This window comes from Lynx rufus, unplaced genomic scaffold (assembly GCF_022079265.1).
Source record: "Lynx rufus isolate CCGP_SWC_20201006 ecotype Redwood Valley unplaced genomic scaffold, mLynRuf1.p SCAF_1, whole genome shotgun sequence".
Classification (NCBI taxonomy): domain Eukaryota; kingdom Metazoa; phylum Chordata; class Mammalia; order Carnivora; family Felidae; genus Lynx; species Lynx rufus.
In genome coordinates, this window is record NW_025814823.1 from 94,353,568 (window position 1) to 94,369,641 (window position 16,074).

Here is a 16,074-nt window from a genome sequence, read left to right on the forward strand (position 1 = left end):
TGTAGCAAATCTTATTTTGACTACAGATAAAATTCTCAGCATACCTTATATCCTAAATGTGGGGGGGCTCATTATGAAATCCTTGGCACTGGGACCTCCAAAGACGGAAGCACAATATTCCATTACCATATATGTTGTGTGTGCTGTGGGTCATCTTCGCACAGCAAGGTAAGGCATGAAGTTACCGACATTGATTTTCTCATAAAGATGCAAAACTTAAAGTACAACTGGAAGGTTTGGTGCTCCCCGCCCCAGACTCAGTTACAATTAAGGCAGTTTAAACCAGATAATTGTAAAAATACTTGTGAAGTGTGTTTTAGTTTCTAGCCACTCAATAACTTATGAGATCCAGGCTTAAAAGTTAACTGTTGCAAAGTTAGCACAGAATGACTAAATCCTTTGGGCAAGGATTTAAGAGATAATAATGTAAATATGGTTTGAAAAATACGTAAAGCCCCATATACTTTCAAGGTTATTAGGGATGAAAACAAATAAGGTATGTATATTTAGCTAACCTTAGATTTAATTGTTATTTAGATCAAAAAAGAATAATTAAGTTGATGTCACAAAGTCAAACTCAAGCAGTCTTCAATGCTGAGGTAGTAAATATTCTATCCAAAACCTCAATGGCAAATTTAATGTAATTTAAACACATTTTTGCTACATACACGCATATAAATAAATATATCCACACCCTTCAGTAACTGTAAGTGGATAAAGCTAGAGAATAGATCTTTTCCATATCCAACTTATTTGACTCAAAAATAATACCCTTCCCAGCTTTCAACATATATATAAATTTCTTCCCCAGTCTTACAAGATAAATTTGCATAATTCACCCTGTATTATTCCAGAGCTAACTCCTAGCTATATTAATTTAGTACACAGGGACATCAGTATACGGAGACTTAAGAATTCATTCTTGGGCAGAAAAATGAGTACCGAAGAGTGATTGCATCACTGTAAACTGAATTGTTCCTTAGCATACCCTGATGCTAACATATGGCAGATCATTAACCATAAAGTACATTGTGGGATTTAAGGGACAGAAGTGTAGTTCAAAGTCTTTTGACAAAATCATAATTACTTTTGAAAATAAACACTCAGAATTCTCATCCATGTATTAGCTCCTATTTGAACATTCCAATCCATTTATTGGAATGCTTTTTTGAAATGCTGCATTACCATTATAGTACAGAATGATAAAATACAGAATCTCACCTGTAAGAATTACCAGTCTTACGGCATCAGGAAAAATGGTACTTTTAGTCATAGAATGAAATACACAAAAAACCTAAGGCTATCCATTATTCTTTGAGCATTTTCAGGGTAGAAAATGGATTATAAAAAACTCAAAGATGTTCCTGGCTTTACTCATTAAATGCTTTTGACATTGTAAAAATAAGACACAAAATGACACCACCATTAGGACTCACACTCCTTAAATGATAGGACTGAAGTGCTGTATGACTCAGTTGTCCAGAATTTGTAAAATTCCTTCCGTTTCCCACTAAAATAATTGTAAACCACGCACATTCTCTAAAGCAGCCTTCCAGTGTGTCAACATGCCTGCTCTCTTGGCTAGATGTTTGCTACAAAGTAGCAGGAGACACTTTTTCCCTCCATTATCATCAGGAAAAAATGCAAAACCAAACTGCTGAAATCTTTCTGCCAGCTAGGCTGCCACCTACTGGACCATGTGAGATATAAAGCCAGCCAGTCTCTGTTCCTACTTCTTAACACCGTAGGTCTAAATGCACATGAGAAAAGGCATAACCCATACCTCAAACTGAACTTCCCTGAATGCACACAAAAAGAATCCCTTAGTAAACTGCCTTTTACAGTGGAAAAAATCAGCAGAGTGTTCATTCGACAAGTAAACAATTTCAGTCACTGAGAACTGGTAACGAAGAAGCTTTCTACAGTCTTAGTCTCCTTTTCAACACACTGGAGGCAGATTTGGAGCAAGAGCTGTAGTAATGGGTATACTCTAAAGTCAATCTTCTATGATGATTTGTGTATTAATACAAATCACATTTTTGTGAGCCGATCTACTCTATGGATTTCCTTAGGCATAAACAGAAGTCATGGTAGATACATGCTAACTAGATCACATACACAAGTCTCTTGTCACAAGTATCAAAACTTTTTCCAAGGCTGTTTCCTTTGTGAAGATTCATTTGGGTAGCAAGATCTTTTTCTCTGTACTTCATCCCCAGGCCTGAGATTTGCAGTAATGTAGGACCAGTTTACCATCACTGCCAAAACACTACAAAAAAAAAAGAAAAAAAGGCAGTAAATTAAACTCAATTTTTGATATTCCTGGATAAAACTAAGAAAAAAGTTACATGTATTATAAATCTCCTCATATACGTAAGTTATCTATAAGACTATTTCTTTCCACAGGTCCAGGTTACTCTCACACACATATCAGTAATCATAAATATTTAATAAAACCTAGTATTTTAGGCATGGCTGGGCTTGCATAGTACCTTGTCCCATCTCTGACTATAAGGTATGCACACTTGAGTGATTAGGACCAGTAACCCCCGTAAGAATGCGGGATAAGAAAGTCATTCTTGGGTTGTCTTCCTTTTCAGTGTCTCGGGAGGCAGATCTGGATTTACTGTACTTCACAGTCATCTTCTGTTTGTATTATGCGTTTCCTAATTCCCCGATCACTATAATTTGAGATCCAACTATGTTCAAAGTGTTAGATATGACAAGAAAGTAATCTCCTTTCACGCCGACTAAGAATGGCCTATCATCTCTTCAAATGTTGTCAGTTAATGATCACATAATATATACAGATGTGCAGACTCCATCAAGAAAACAAAGCACTGGGCGCCTGGTAGGCCCAGTCGGTTAGGTATCCACCTTCAGCTCAGGTCATGATCTCACAGTGCTGAGTTCTCAGGCTCCGTGCTGTCAGTGCAGAGCCTGCTTCAGATCCTCTGTCCCCCTCGCTCTTTGCCCCTGTCCCCGTGCACAAGTGCACAGGCCCACGTATGCTCCCTCTTAAAAATAAACAAACTTAAAAAAAATTATTAGGGGCGCCTGGGTGGCTCAGTCAGTTAAGCGTCCGACTTCGGCTCAGGTCGTGATCTCGCGGTCCGTGAGTTCGAGCCCCGCGTCGGGCTCTGTGCTGACAGCTCGGAGCCTGGAGCCTGTTTAGGATTCTGTGTCTTCCTCTCTCTGACCCTCCCCCGTTCATGCTCTGTCTGTCTCAAAAATAAATAAACATTAAAAAAAAAATTAAGGGGTGCCTGGGTGGCTCAGTCGGTTAAACCTCTGACTTCGGCTCAGGTCATGATCTCGCAGTTCATGAGTTCAAGCCCCACGTCGGGCTCTGTGCTGACAGCTCAGAGCCTGGAGTCTGCTTCAGAGTCTGTGTCTCCCTCTCTCTCTGCCCCTCCCTTGCTAGTACTCTGTCTCTCTCTCTCAAAAATAAAGACATGCAAAAAATTAAAAAATATATATGCCATGCTGTAAAAAAAGGATTAAAAAATTATGAAAGAAAAAAGAAAGAAAGAAAACAAAGCACTGATGTTTTACCTCATAGAGGGTTCCAACCTCCTGGTCTGGGGAGGGAGCAAAGGACTGATTCACATAAATAAACTGCAAGAGAGAAGAAAAAAGGTGACTCATGTTTAGTGATATCCTGATTAATCTATACTTTTCTGTGCTCCAATCAATCAGCTATTTCAAGGTGTCTTCACAAGTGAAAAAAGCTTCCCTAAACTCCTTCTAATACTAATAAGTTAGTCAACCCAATGAAAGCTTTATAAAGATCAATCACCTCTTTCCTCTGGGTGAACACACATAACAAAATTTCTGGTCCTACAACAGTGGCTCCCAACTTTTTATAACTGAGAAACTTTTAAATACTGTCTTTACAAATAGCATTTGAAGGTTTATTCAAGGAATTGCGGGAAATATAAATTTTCCCATTTACTCTAATAATTAAAGACAGGCTTTCTCCTAAGGAAATTCCACACAGATACAGCCCCAAATCAAGAAATCTAGTATTTGAGCTACTTTGTGCATTTTGGGATGGGAGTATAAATGTCACACATGTTTGGACTTAAAAACATTTTTTTTTTTTTACCTTTATCACCTTTGAAGACTCTCAAAAGTACTGAACATCAGTGGAGTACCACTACTGTTAAGTCACACTTCCAGCCATATGAGATTAAAAAAAAGTAACGTAACTGAAACCTAGTATCCTTACAGCCTGTTCTTTAAAGGATTCACTGTTCAATGCTTCAGTGGTCTGTTCTTACTAAAACATTTCTAGTACTTAAAACATTTCTGAAGATAACTGAAACAAAAGGCCTTGGTGTCAAAGTGGGTTTTGATAATTTTCTTTTTAGAAAACAAACAACATTATTTGCAGGTAACATATTCAATTTTCCTTTGTAATCAAACTTGAAGACTAAAATTTCCTGGGCTTAGCATAGTCTTAACTGGAAAAAAAAAAAAGACAACCAAACATCAGATCCTACGTGGATCACCAGCTATAGCAAGAATAAATGTTCCTTCCATTTCTCCCTTAGGCAATGCAGTGTGGTAACTAAGAACAGAGGCTCTACAGAGATGGATCTAGGTTTGAATCTTGGCTCCAAATACAAATAACCTTTCTCACCCTGTTTCTTTATCTGCAAATGTGGAAAATAACAGTACTTGTGCTTCATGGGACTGTTGGAAAAGATAAAATGAGATAAGACACATCACCTATCAGTGCCTGGTACATATACATATACATATACATATACATATACACATACACATACATATACTGTGCTGACAGCACACAGCCTGCTTGGGATTCTCTCTCTCTCCTTCTCTCTCTACCCCTAACCCTGGCTTGTGCACTCTCTCAAAATAAATAAACTTAAAAAAAATTCCACAGAAGTAAAATGTGAAAAATGCAATCTTTTGGGAGCACCTGGGTGGCTCAGGTTTGGTTAAGCATCCGACTTTGGCTCCGGTCATGATCTTGCAGTTCATGAGTTCGAGCTCTGCATCAGGCTCCGTGCTCACAGCTTGGAGCCTGGACCCTGCTTTGGTTTCTGTGTCTCCCTCTCTCTGCTCCTCCCCTGCTTGCACTCTGTCTCTGTCTCTCTCTCAAAAATAAATAAACATTAAAAAAAAAAAAAACTTAAAATGCAATCTTTTGTTAAATGCTACATCTTCAGAAGATAAATTTTTTTTCAAGAAACATTTAAGATTATATTTATTTTATTTGAGAGAGAGAGAGAGAGCACGTGAGCACACAGAGGAGGGGGGCAGAGGGACAGAGAGAGAGAATCCCAAGCAGGCTCCATACCCAGCACAGAGTGGGATGCAGGGCCTGGGGTCATGACCTGAGCTGAAACCAACAATCAGATGCTCAACTGACTAAGCTGGCCAGACGCCCTGGGAAGATTAAAAATTTTGTTTTTAAATCACTAGTCTTTCATTGTTATGAAGTTTTTTGTTCTAGTAGCTTCCGCAGGAAGGGTTAATGGGGACAATTCCAAATTCTTGCACATTGCTAATAGTTTGTGCCTATTAAAAGTCAGTTTTGTTGCATATAAAATCCTTATCTCACATTTTCTTTCTTTGTAACTTTGCTGTCAAAGCTTGATGATAAACTAATTTTCTTTCAAAGTCATGTCCTCTTTTTCACCCCTGTATGTGCAAAGGAGTTTTTTCTTTTAGTTTCAAGTGTAGTACAATCTTACCAGAATGTTTCTTGGGTACTTGTTATTCTTTGTTGATATTCTCAGGCACTTTTTCACTATGTAGTTTCAAATCTTTTTAAGACATTTTCATTGGGGCACCTGGGTGGCTCACTCAATTAAGTGTCCGACTTCGGCTCAGGTCATGGTCTCATGGGTTCAGGCCCAGTGTCAGGCTCTGTGTCAACAGTTCAAGCCTGAAGGCTGCTTTGGATTCTGTTTCTCCCTCTCTCTCTGTCCCTACCCTGCTCGTGCTCTCTCTCTCAAAAATAAGTAAAAACATTAATAAAAAAACTTATGGTTTCAAATTATTGTTGATTTATAGTTTTAAATTATTTGTTTTGTTCCTTTGCTTTGCTTTCTCAGGGACCCCTGTTAACCATATGTTCACTCTCCTTTGCTCATACTCACCATTTGCCATGTTTTCTTATTTAATTTTTTTTATGTTTGAGAGAGAGAGAGAGAGAGAGAGAGAGAGAGCGCGCGCGCAAGTAGGGGAGGGGGAGAGAGGGAGACACAAAATCTGAAGCAGGCCCCAGGCTTTGAGCTGTCAGCACAGAGCCTGATGCGGGGCTCGAACTCATGAACGAGACCCTCAACCGACTGAACCACCTAGACGCCCTTGCCACCTTTTCTGAAATCTTTTCTACCTTCCATTTTTTTCTTTGTTTAAAAAATTGGTTTTTGCTTTCTACTTTTCCTAAAGCATTATCTGTTATTTGCTTTTATGTTTCTACTTAAATCTCCATTTCTGAAATAACTTTTATTTATAAATCTTTTCCTTAGCTCTGTCACTTCACTTGAGTTTTACTGATGCTGATTATGGTTTTCTTAATGTCTTTTAGCTCGTTTTGAATTAAGTTAGTTATTGACTTCTATCACAGGCACATCTTTCTGGCATGACTTTGTCTTCAGGAATGTCATTATTTTCTTGTAACATTGTATGGGACTTGAGCTTTGTACTTCTCTATTGCTTATTTTATACATAATTTGTTTTCTTCAACTTTGAGCTTTCCACTGTTCCTCTCCACTTTGGTCTTTCTCTCTTCTCTCAGGTTGTTATGCTGCTCAATTTTGTTTCACTTCCAGAAGCTCTTCCTCAGTAGAGGAGCCCCACTGAGTCTGTTTTGACAGTTCTTTGGAGCTAGACTGTTCCAGCCTCTTCAGTCCTCCTTAGCACTGATACATATGTAATCACCTGCTACTGGAGAGGACCCTCTCAGGTTCAGCTACCATTCTTAAACTGACCTGCTCCACTTTCCAGGGAATACTTGTTGGCTATTTTCAGGTTCTCCTTTTCCCAGTGCTGTCAGATACCAATCTGTTACCAATCTGTTGCTTCCATGCTTCTCTCGGCATATTTGCTGATACCATGCATTTTAGGGTTCATGAGGATACTCTGTCATCCAGTTTTTTCTTTTAATTTTTAAAAATGTTTTTATTTATTTTTGAGAGAGCGAGAAAGAATGGGGGAGGGGCAGAAAGAGAGGGAGACACAGAATCCAAAGCAGGGTCCAGGCTCTGAGCTGTCAGCACGGAGCCTGACATGGGGTTCGAACTCACGAACCGTGAGATCAAGACGTGAGCCCAAGTCAGACGCTCAACCAACTAAGCCACCTAAGCGTCCCCTTTTTTTTTTTTTTTTTTTTTTTTTTTACTGTTTATTTATTTTTGAGAGAGAGAGAGGCAGGCAGAACATGAGTCAGGGAGGCACAGACCTGAGCTGAAGTTGGAAGCTTAACCGACTAAGCCACCCAGGTGCCGGTCATCCAATTTTGTTATAAATACTGATCAACGTTTTTTGGTTTTGGTATCTAATCGACTCTGTTTTTGTGGGAATTTGGAAACTTGATGACACCTCTGACACCACTTTGCTTAAAATAACATCCATTTTACTTAAAATAATGTGGGGTACACCCGGATGAAAGTCAGATGTGAGTTCTACTTTAATTGAGGAAAGTGACAAAATGATTCTACTTTTTTTTTCCTACTGCTGAAATGGGAAGAACTAATCAGATTCACTACAAAGGTTTAAAGTTGAACCATACGAAACTGCTATTTTTACATGTTACAGTGGTTGACTGATGACAATTTTATGTGGTTCAACCTAATACATACTGATATCTATCAGGTCCTTTCAGATTACTGGATATAGGCAATACAAAGAGTCAAGAGTCTAACATTAACATAGAACACAGCATCATTTCATTTTGTATTCATTAATTTCTAATAGTAATGCCTTATTTGGTACTCCTCTGGGTCCCTATTTCACCATCCCTTCAGGCTGCACCCTTAGTAGAGACAGCCTCTGCTCATTTCTTTTAAGTATTAGGTCCTCATTCCCCTAATTTTTCCATTTAGACTTGGAGTCTAGGCAAGGTCCTCTGCTACCATATGCATGTGGATGACACTATAATCTTGTGCCCACCTCTGGCACTTATTTAATTAAATTCTATATGGCATTCTTATAAAACAGATGCTTTACGCACTCTCATTGGTCACAAAGGCAACTTCCTCTGGAAGAATCCTTGGTTTTATGCTATTCCTGTCTCAAATAACTTCTAGTGATTGACCTACCTTGCACTTACTTTTGTGCCTATAAACCTTTCATGAGAGCCACTTCTAGCCAAACTCTTAGATCTGTTTCTTCCTCTTTAATGGCAGAAATACATTCCAACACATTCCACTTTAATAAATTAATTCAATCATCTTATACATTCTCACTCCTAAGTTTACAAGCAACTCTATCCCTCCCCAACACTAATACATACAAACTCTTAATTTGTATTTTAAAAATACTTAGTGAGGGGCGCCTGGGTGGCGCAGTCGGTTGAGCGTCCGACTTCAGCCAGGTCACGATCTCGCGGTCCGTGAGTTCGAGCCCCGCGTCGGGCTCTGGGCTGATGGCTCAGAGCCTGGAGCCTGTTTCCGATTCTGTGTCTCCCTCTCTCTCTGCCCCTCCCCCGTTCATGCTCTGTCTCTCTCTGTCCCAAAAATAAATAAACGTTGAAAAAAAAAATTTTTTTTAAAAATACTTAGTGATTCTTCAATTACCTATCCACTCATACACTATCTGTATTAATACTAAGATTGTGATATGCAGATAAAGGGATCTTATATACTACTATGTGACAAAAAAATACCAGATGCCTGGAGACATTTAAATTTCTGTAGTCAAATACTAAGTTAAAAACCAGTGGCATTTAAAATATTAATCCTTACAAATGCTACCACAAAGTACTGTATTATGAAATAGGTATCTTAGTTCTTCGATGATATGTGGCAAAAATATATTGCTTAGCTCAAGAATACTGGGAAGAAAGGAACATTGATAACAAAATAAATTAAAAAAAAACAAACCCAGAATTTTTCTGTACTAATGTTCTATGAGAGATCTTTCTGCATGGGCATTCAGTGACTGAGAAAAACCACCAATATAGTAGGTACAAAAGTGGTTCACAATGTAAAAGCAAATCTAAAATTCATTTCATTTTGGGGTTCCCCAGAGAATTTAATAAAGTACAGAAATTCCACCAACATCTCAGTATACAACAATTATTTGTGGTTGCCTAGGAACTAATGTGAATTTGTGTAGGCAAATGATCACTGTTGCTTTCATACCAACTGTTCAGAGGCCACAAGCTTAAGGAATTTTTTGATGAAGTCAATGAGTCCTTGAATGGTTCGGGTTCGCTCTACAGCCCACTTCTTTGTTTTCATTATAGGGGTGTCTCCCACAGCCTTCAAGAGGACATCAACTGTCAAAGAAAAAAAAAATACTGGCAATTATACTGAGCATCCAAAGAGAATGTGATATAAAAGACTTCAGAAAACTTAAACCTTTAATCTACACACGTTTGTGTATTTATGATACTGGAGGGATGTCCAAGATACAGAAATGTTAGGCGATATTCTTTTTCATCATACTTTTGTGGATTCTTTCCCGTGATTCTACAGTCCCACAAAGGTTTCCCCATGAAACTGACCTTTAAAATGTATTTGGACATGACGGGCAATTCCAAAGAGAATAAATGTAAATATTTGGTCAATAAAGATATGAAAAAATCTTTATGATAATGTCATGGCCTTTTTCATCGACCAAACTAGTAAAATTACAGTAACTGTGTAGACATTATTACTGTTGGGAAAACAAAATGGTACGTATACCTTTTCTGGAAAGTATTATGGTAATACAAATCAAAGTGCTTAAGATATGTTTTGACTCAGCAACACTTCTAGGAATCTAATCTAAGAAAATATAAGATGTGAAAAGAGTCACTTAGAAGGATTTCACCTTTGCTGAAGAATTCATTTTTATAGAAACAAACAAAAAAACCTGGTAAACCTAAATATGTAGCAAGGATATTTAGAAGAGATTGGCTAAATAAAGGATATTACACTCCCTGATAAAATTTAAATAATATAGTAAAGTATACACATTCTCAACTCCTTGGATTCAAAATCCTGGCTCTGCTACTTGCTAGGTATATATATCTGGATAAGCTTTTATTTATTTATTTATTTTGAGAGAGAGAAGGTGAGAGAGAGAGAACACACAGGGAAGGGGCAGAGACTGAGAGGGAGAGAGAGAATCCAAGGCAGGCACCACACTGTCAACACAGAGCCTGACACAGGGCTTGAACCCACAAACTGTGAGATCATTACCTGAGCTGAGATCAAGAGTCAGACGCTCAATCTACTGAGTCACTCAGGCGCCCCATGGATAAGGTTTTTAATCTCTCTGTGCCACAGTTTCTCCATTTGTAAAACGATATCATCATCTACCTCATAAGGTTGGCAGGATTAGATGAGTTAATATGTGTAAAGTACTCAGACCAATATCAGCTCATACTTACTGAACCTTAGGCTTAAGCAGCCATTTGAGAAACATATTATAAAAGCATATTTAACAGTATGACTTATCAAAATGCACTAAATATAAAACAGCATGTATAATAGGATATTGATTTCATTAAAACCATCACACATATTCACGTAAATGTGAAATATGCACCAAAATGCTACTTCTCAGTAGTGACATTATAGACGATCATTTGATTTGATTTGTGCTTTTTGTAACCACCAACTTTTCCACAATAAACTTAATAAAGGAAAGTAACAGTATTAAAAAGAAAGTACTAGATAATTTCACATACAGAAATTGTTTCAATAATCCAAAATACAACAGTGCTAATAATGCAAAGACTATGAACCTTTTTCCTAAAGTTACTTTGCTTACAACAAAAAAACAAAACACAAACAAAACCCAGACGTCTACAATCAAAAGTAACACTGGAAGCAAAGTAGTGTACTGCTGCCCCCTAAAGTTAGCTCTCTTCTATTACATCCTTCTTGTCTCATTCTTTGGTATTAAAAATGGATGGAGATTTCCACCAGGTCACTGAAATCAATTTCTCAAGCTTACCCCTGGAATGAAGGCACCTAGAACACAGAACACATACAACTTATCTTCCTGATAAAGTTTATCTTCCTTTTTCCATATAATAAATTATGGCTTCAGTTACCTAAATAGGGATGAATTCGGAGATAACAGAAGATTTTGGTGGATTCACCTTCCACACCTCCCCTAATTCTGTGGGGACTACCAATAACTCAGTTGTAATTGGGAATTTCAGTAAAGTGAAGCAGAAAATATTGTGAGTTACATATGCTGCTGAAGGAACAAGAGTGGGAGGGCAAGAAGCTAGAGAAGGGAAAGTTACTTATTGTAGTTATACCTTAACTTTTTCTTTTTTAAAATTCTAAATGTGATTTGCCTAGAGTTCTTAACCCTAGCTATATATTAGAATCAACTAGGAGAACATTTACAAGAATACAGGTATCTAATATCAATTAAATGAGAATCTTTTGAAAGCAGGACATTGGTAAGTTCAAAAGCTCTCCCAGGACATCCTAATGAGTTCCTAAGGACCAACAACCTTGGTGAGCTTCAAGAATCTTTATTCTTCTGTAGATTAAAACAAAGTGGATCATATGAAATACTGAAGCTTCTTTCACCAGAAGAGATCCTCAAAAAAAGGACAACTTCAGGGTAGAAATTCAACAGCTAGCAGCTAAGTTTTACATCACAGAGGCAAACTCCAATGTTTCCAAGAGCCAGAAAATGAAAATAGGATCTTCCAAAGGTGGTTTAAAGAAAAACAAAACAAAACAAAACAAAAACCACCTACCCAACTATGTAGACCAAAGAAAACGTGCCATATAACCCCGAGTCCATATCTGGGTTATGAGCCATTATTTTTTCGCCTGTTTTACTCAGCTATCTTCAGGATCAAATAGTAAGCTTTTGACTAAAGCTGTTAAAGCCAAAAAACAAAAGAACCTTTGAAAAGTCTGTTCCTGCTTACAGTAAAAATGAAGGAAAAAAATAGCAAGAATCCATAAAAACCACGGAATTCTTTAGAAATAAAGATTCTACCAGTAATCTACACAAATAATCTTAGGTTTCTGTTTCTCTGCTAACGTATCATGCGGAAATAACAGAACAAGTTTTCCACAAATGTAACGGCGATCTGACTTAAAAGGGAGACAGTGCTGGGAGAGTCAATTCTCCAAAAGCAACAGCAACTGAATGAAGTTCTATTGAGAGGCTGTGAGATCAGAAGTAGAAAACATACCATACCCATATTTAAAATTCTGGAGTGAGAAAAACGGTCTGAGGCCCAGGGTCAAACGATCCGAATCGTAATTGCTGATTTAAGTCCTTTTTCATCTGCAACTCTACATACAGTGCTCGAGGACAAGTGATTTCGTTAGGATTTTCCGTATTTTACAATGACAAACCAATTCTCAAGCAATGAAGGGTTGAGGGTTCAAGCAATGAAATGACTCGCTTATAAAGGTTCCAAAATGGGCTGGAGGGGGGGGGGCGGGGGAGGTGATGCTTATGCCTTTGGTTTTCTTTGAACATTCTTTATCCTTGATCAAATTTTAGTTTTTTGGTACAAGGAGTGAATTCGCGCGCCGTTGGTACAAAAAATAGCGAACCGGCCGGAAGGCGTGGATTCTAATCCAGGCTTGCTACCGACCATCCCTAGCACCGTCCATCCCTATCACCATAAGTCGTTAATCAAATAATTAGGTCCCATACATACTAAGAGCCTGGAGCCACCGAGATCCCACTCGGCTCCCATCTTCAACGACCTCGCAGTCTGGACAACTGAAAGGAAGAGTCGAACGCAGTGTAGTAAGTACCGTGGCAGCCAAGAACCGGTACCACACTGCTAAGGTGCGTCCAGAGATGGCTTTCTAGAGAAGGACTCGACTCAAAGGTCTCGAAAGCCGAAAACTACACTTCCTCTCTCCTGACAGGTCAAAAGCCACGCCTGGGACCAGCCTTCCTCTAAATTTTGCTTCTTTATTGGCCGCCAGGGACCTAGTCGGACGCACTCTAAGCCTCCCGCCACTGCCTAGAAACTGCTCTCAAAATTACTTTTTTTCTTGGTGTCGCCGGCAGGTTCCTCTGTTCCTGGGGAGACTGCAGCGGAAGAAGGAGGCTCCGGAGTGGCTGTTTCTGGGGAGACCTCCGTAGGTCCTTCGCCATCAGTAGTACTTGAAGGAGGGAGCTGCAGCGCAGACTCCTGCTCCTCAGCCATCTTGCTCAGTGGAAGGCGAGGGCGGAAGTGGTGGCTCAGCGCGTGCAGTGGGCGGGCTTTACGCCGAGGGCGTCGCTACGGAGGCGCCAGAGTAGGCGGGGACGACCCAACCCAACGGGGCTAGTTGGAGTTGCCGGTTGGTCCTCTATGTGGAACCTGTCGCAGAGCCCTGGCTCTTAATACCGCAACTACGGTTTTCTCACAGCAACAGCCCCCGGAAGGAGTCACTGAACCACGTACCCGCGCCCCGCCAAGCGCGCAAGCGCCTGTCCGACACGCGGGCTCGGGGCTGGAGATGTTTCCGCTTCCCTTCACGCCGGCCCCGCCCCGGCCCCGCCCAGACCCCGCCCCGCGGCTCGGGAGCGCGCGCGCGCGCGTGCGGGAGGGGGCGGGTGGGGAAGGATCGCCGGCGAGATCCCGAGGCGAGGCTCGCGCGCCCGCCCCCGCCCTGGCCCCCAGCGCCCACCCGGTCGGCCCGGCTCAGCCATGATCAAGGCGATCCTCATCTTCAACAACCACGGGAAGCCGCGGCTCTCCAAGTTCTACCAGCCCTACGTGAGTATCCCGCCGCCGCCGATCCGCGAGAGGGGGAGTCGTTGGCGGCTGGCAGCGCCCTCAGGGCGACCCCCTCAGGCGCGCCTCGGCCCGTCGCGCGCCCCGGCCGCCTCGCGCTTCCCGGGCTGTCAGCTTCCCGCCGGGCGTGAGCTAGGTGCTCACCTCCCTCCGCGCTCCCGTGCTCCGACGGGGCTCTGCCCAGGCGGCTCCTCCGCCCGTCTGTGGGCTGGGTGTCTCCCCGGCGGCGCGGGCGAGGCCCGGGGGACTGCCCGGCGCGGGGCCCTCGGCGGTGGGGCGGCCGCAGCCCACCTGTGCCCTCGAGCCCACCCGGCGGAGCCCCGGCCTTCCTGCCGCCCGCGGCTTCTGTGCGCGCCGAGCCCCACCTCCCCGACTCGCAGCCTTTCCTGGTCGACTTCTTTCTCTCTTGTGCACAGAGAGGCTTCTGTTTCCCCCCCGTAATCCTCTGGTCGCGCAGGAACTTGGGCTTCCTGCGATCAGCCGGGCGCTCGCTCTGTGCGGTCTCTCCCTTGTGTTGCCATACAGCCAACGGCCGCCCGGTGTGACTTTCAGGTGTCTCCTTATTAAAGAAGAGAAGAGAAGTGAGGACCTAACCTTTCGCTCGGGCTTCTCCCCTAGTGGCTGTAAATTAGGTCCTGCAATAACCGGCGACGTTTGGCCACTGAGAACGGTTGACTCTCTCTACCTGAAAGTTACGATGTCAGCCTGCTGGTCTGGCAGTTCCCGGCCGAAGGGAATTTGCCCTCGTTTGTAGCTTTTCTCCCATTTAGGAGGAATAGTCATATTCCTGAAACTCTTTGACAAGTGTAAATGTTGTTGAAGAAAACGCAGGAGGTTTTAAGGGAGTAAGGATAAGTAATTTATCAATGATTGAGGAAGGGTTACAGACGTATGTGCCCATCTGGGGGCAAAATTCACCCCCAGGTAAAACATAACATTGAGCTGTCAGGGTAAGGATTAATGTAGGGGTACAACTATCGGGGCGCTTTGCTTATAGTCAGAAATGGACTTTCAACTAAAGATTGAACTTGTGCCAAGGCTAACACTTCTCTGCAGATAAAGCCCAGATGGAAAGGATTGCTGCCGTTAAAAATTAAATGTGAAAATGTCACTTTGCTGAAAATGATAATGCAGTCTGTGGAGGTGTTAGTCGAAGTGAGAAATCTTGAGCTTATTCCTCATTTTCTTCAGTGGCTTTGCTTTTGCTAGTGAGAAAGAATATTTTCTCCTTTTCCTGTTTGGTTTTAGTGTAGTATAATTCAAATACTCGTGCTCTAGTCGGGAACTCAACATTGTTTGTTAACCCAGAATAAAATGGTAGTTGATCCTTCTGACTGGGGAAAAAAAAATGCCCTTAACTTTACATTGTTACCCATATTTTTCTTAACCATATTGCGTTGGCTGTCCATTTGCAGCATAGAAAAGCTACGTTGCAATAGAGAAACAGAAATCAAAGATGTGTTTTTTCATACTTACACTTAATAATCATTATTCAAAACAGTTAGGTTTCTTGCAAATCCGTAATGTCAGTGTAACCACTCATGTGGTGCAGTATTTAAGCATCTGCAGAAAAATGTATTTAATTTGGAAATCCAAGAATACATGTTTCTCTGATCCAAAAATGGATCAGAAATACTTTTTGCTTTGCTTAGGGGTAACAGTGAAGGTTAATGTGGGAAGAGACACTTCTGGCAGCAGTGGCAACTCTGGTGCCATTTTTGGCCATTGCATTAGTGACAGTGTTACTGGGGGAAGGGAGCTAAGAGGTGTGCACAGAAGAGCCTAGCGCTCGCTGGACATGTAGAAGTGGGGATGCCAGGAGCTGCTTCTGTGCATCAGTCTTTTAGAAATTGGGTTCTGCCAACTATGTTTTTGTCTTTCAAGAATAATGTAACATGGGGGCACCTGGGCAGCTCAGTCAGTTAAGCGTGTGGCTTCAGCCCAGGTCATGATCTCGCGGTCAGCAGATTCGAGCCCGTGTCAGGCTCTGTGCTGGCAGCTCAGAGCCTGGATGGAGCCTGCTTTGGATTCTGTGTCTCCGTCTCTATCCCTCCCCCACTTGTGTGCGCGCGCGCTCTCTCTCTCTCTCTCTCTCTCTCTCTCTCAAAAATAAACATTAAAAAAGAAAAGAATGATGTAACATAATTATTTGCTTCTACTAG

The 16,074-nt window shown here is 41.3% G+C and overlaps 2 protein-coding genes across 3 annotated transcripts in view; one reads left to right on the plus strand and one right to left on the minus strand.

Annotated features, from left to right (window-relative positions):
- Positions 1-592: 592 nt before the first annotated feature.
- On the minus strand, positions 593-13,558 carry ATG12 (autophagy related 12). 2 transcript variants are annotated; one of them, XM_047083593.1, is made up of 4 exons: positions 13,177-13,485; positions 9,345-9,481; positions 3,556-3,618; positions 593-2,269 (listed from the first exon to the last, which is right to left on the minus strand). In XM_047083593.1, the coding sequence occupies exons 1-4, from the start codon at positions 13,337-13,339 to the stop codon at positions 2,210-2,212; spliced, it is 423 nt and encodes a 140-aa protein (XP_046939549.1). In that variant the 5' UTR covers positions 13,340-13,485; the 3' UTR covers positions 593-2,209. The 2 variants fall into 2 exon arrangements, with proteins under 2 accessions (XP_046939549.1, XP_046939559.1); XM_047083603.1 differs by lacking the exon at positions 9,345-9,481 and having other exon boundaries at positions 13,177-13,558.
- Positions 13,559-13,712: 154 nt separating this feature from the next.
- Positions 13,713-16,074, plus strand: part of AP3S1 (adaptor related protein complex 3 subunit sigma 1) — a 73,526-nt gene continuing 71,164 nt past the window's right edge. The window contains exon 1 of the mRNA XM_047083579.1: positions 13,713-13,894. Within this exon, the coding sequence (XP_046939535.1) occupies positions 13,826-13,894 (69 nt within the window). The 5' untranslated portion in view covers positions 13,713-13,825. The remainder of the gene's footprint in view (positions 13,895-16,074) is intronic.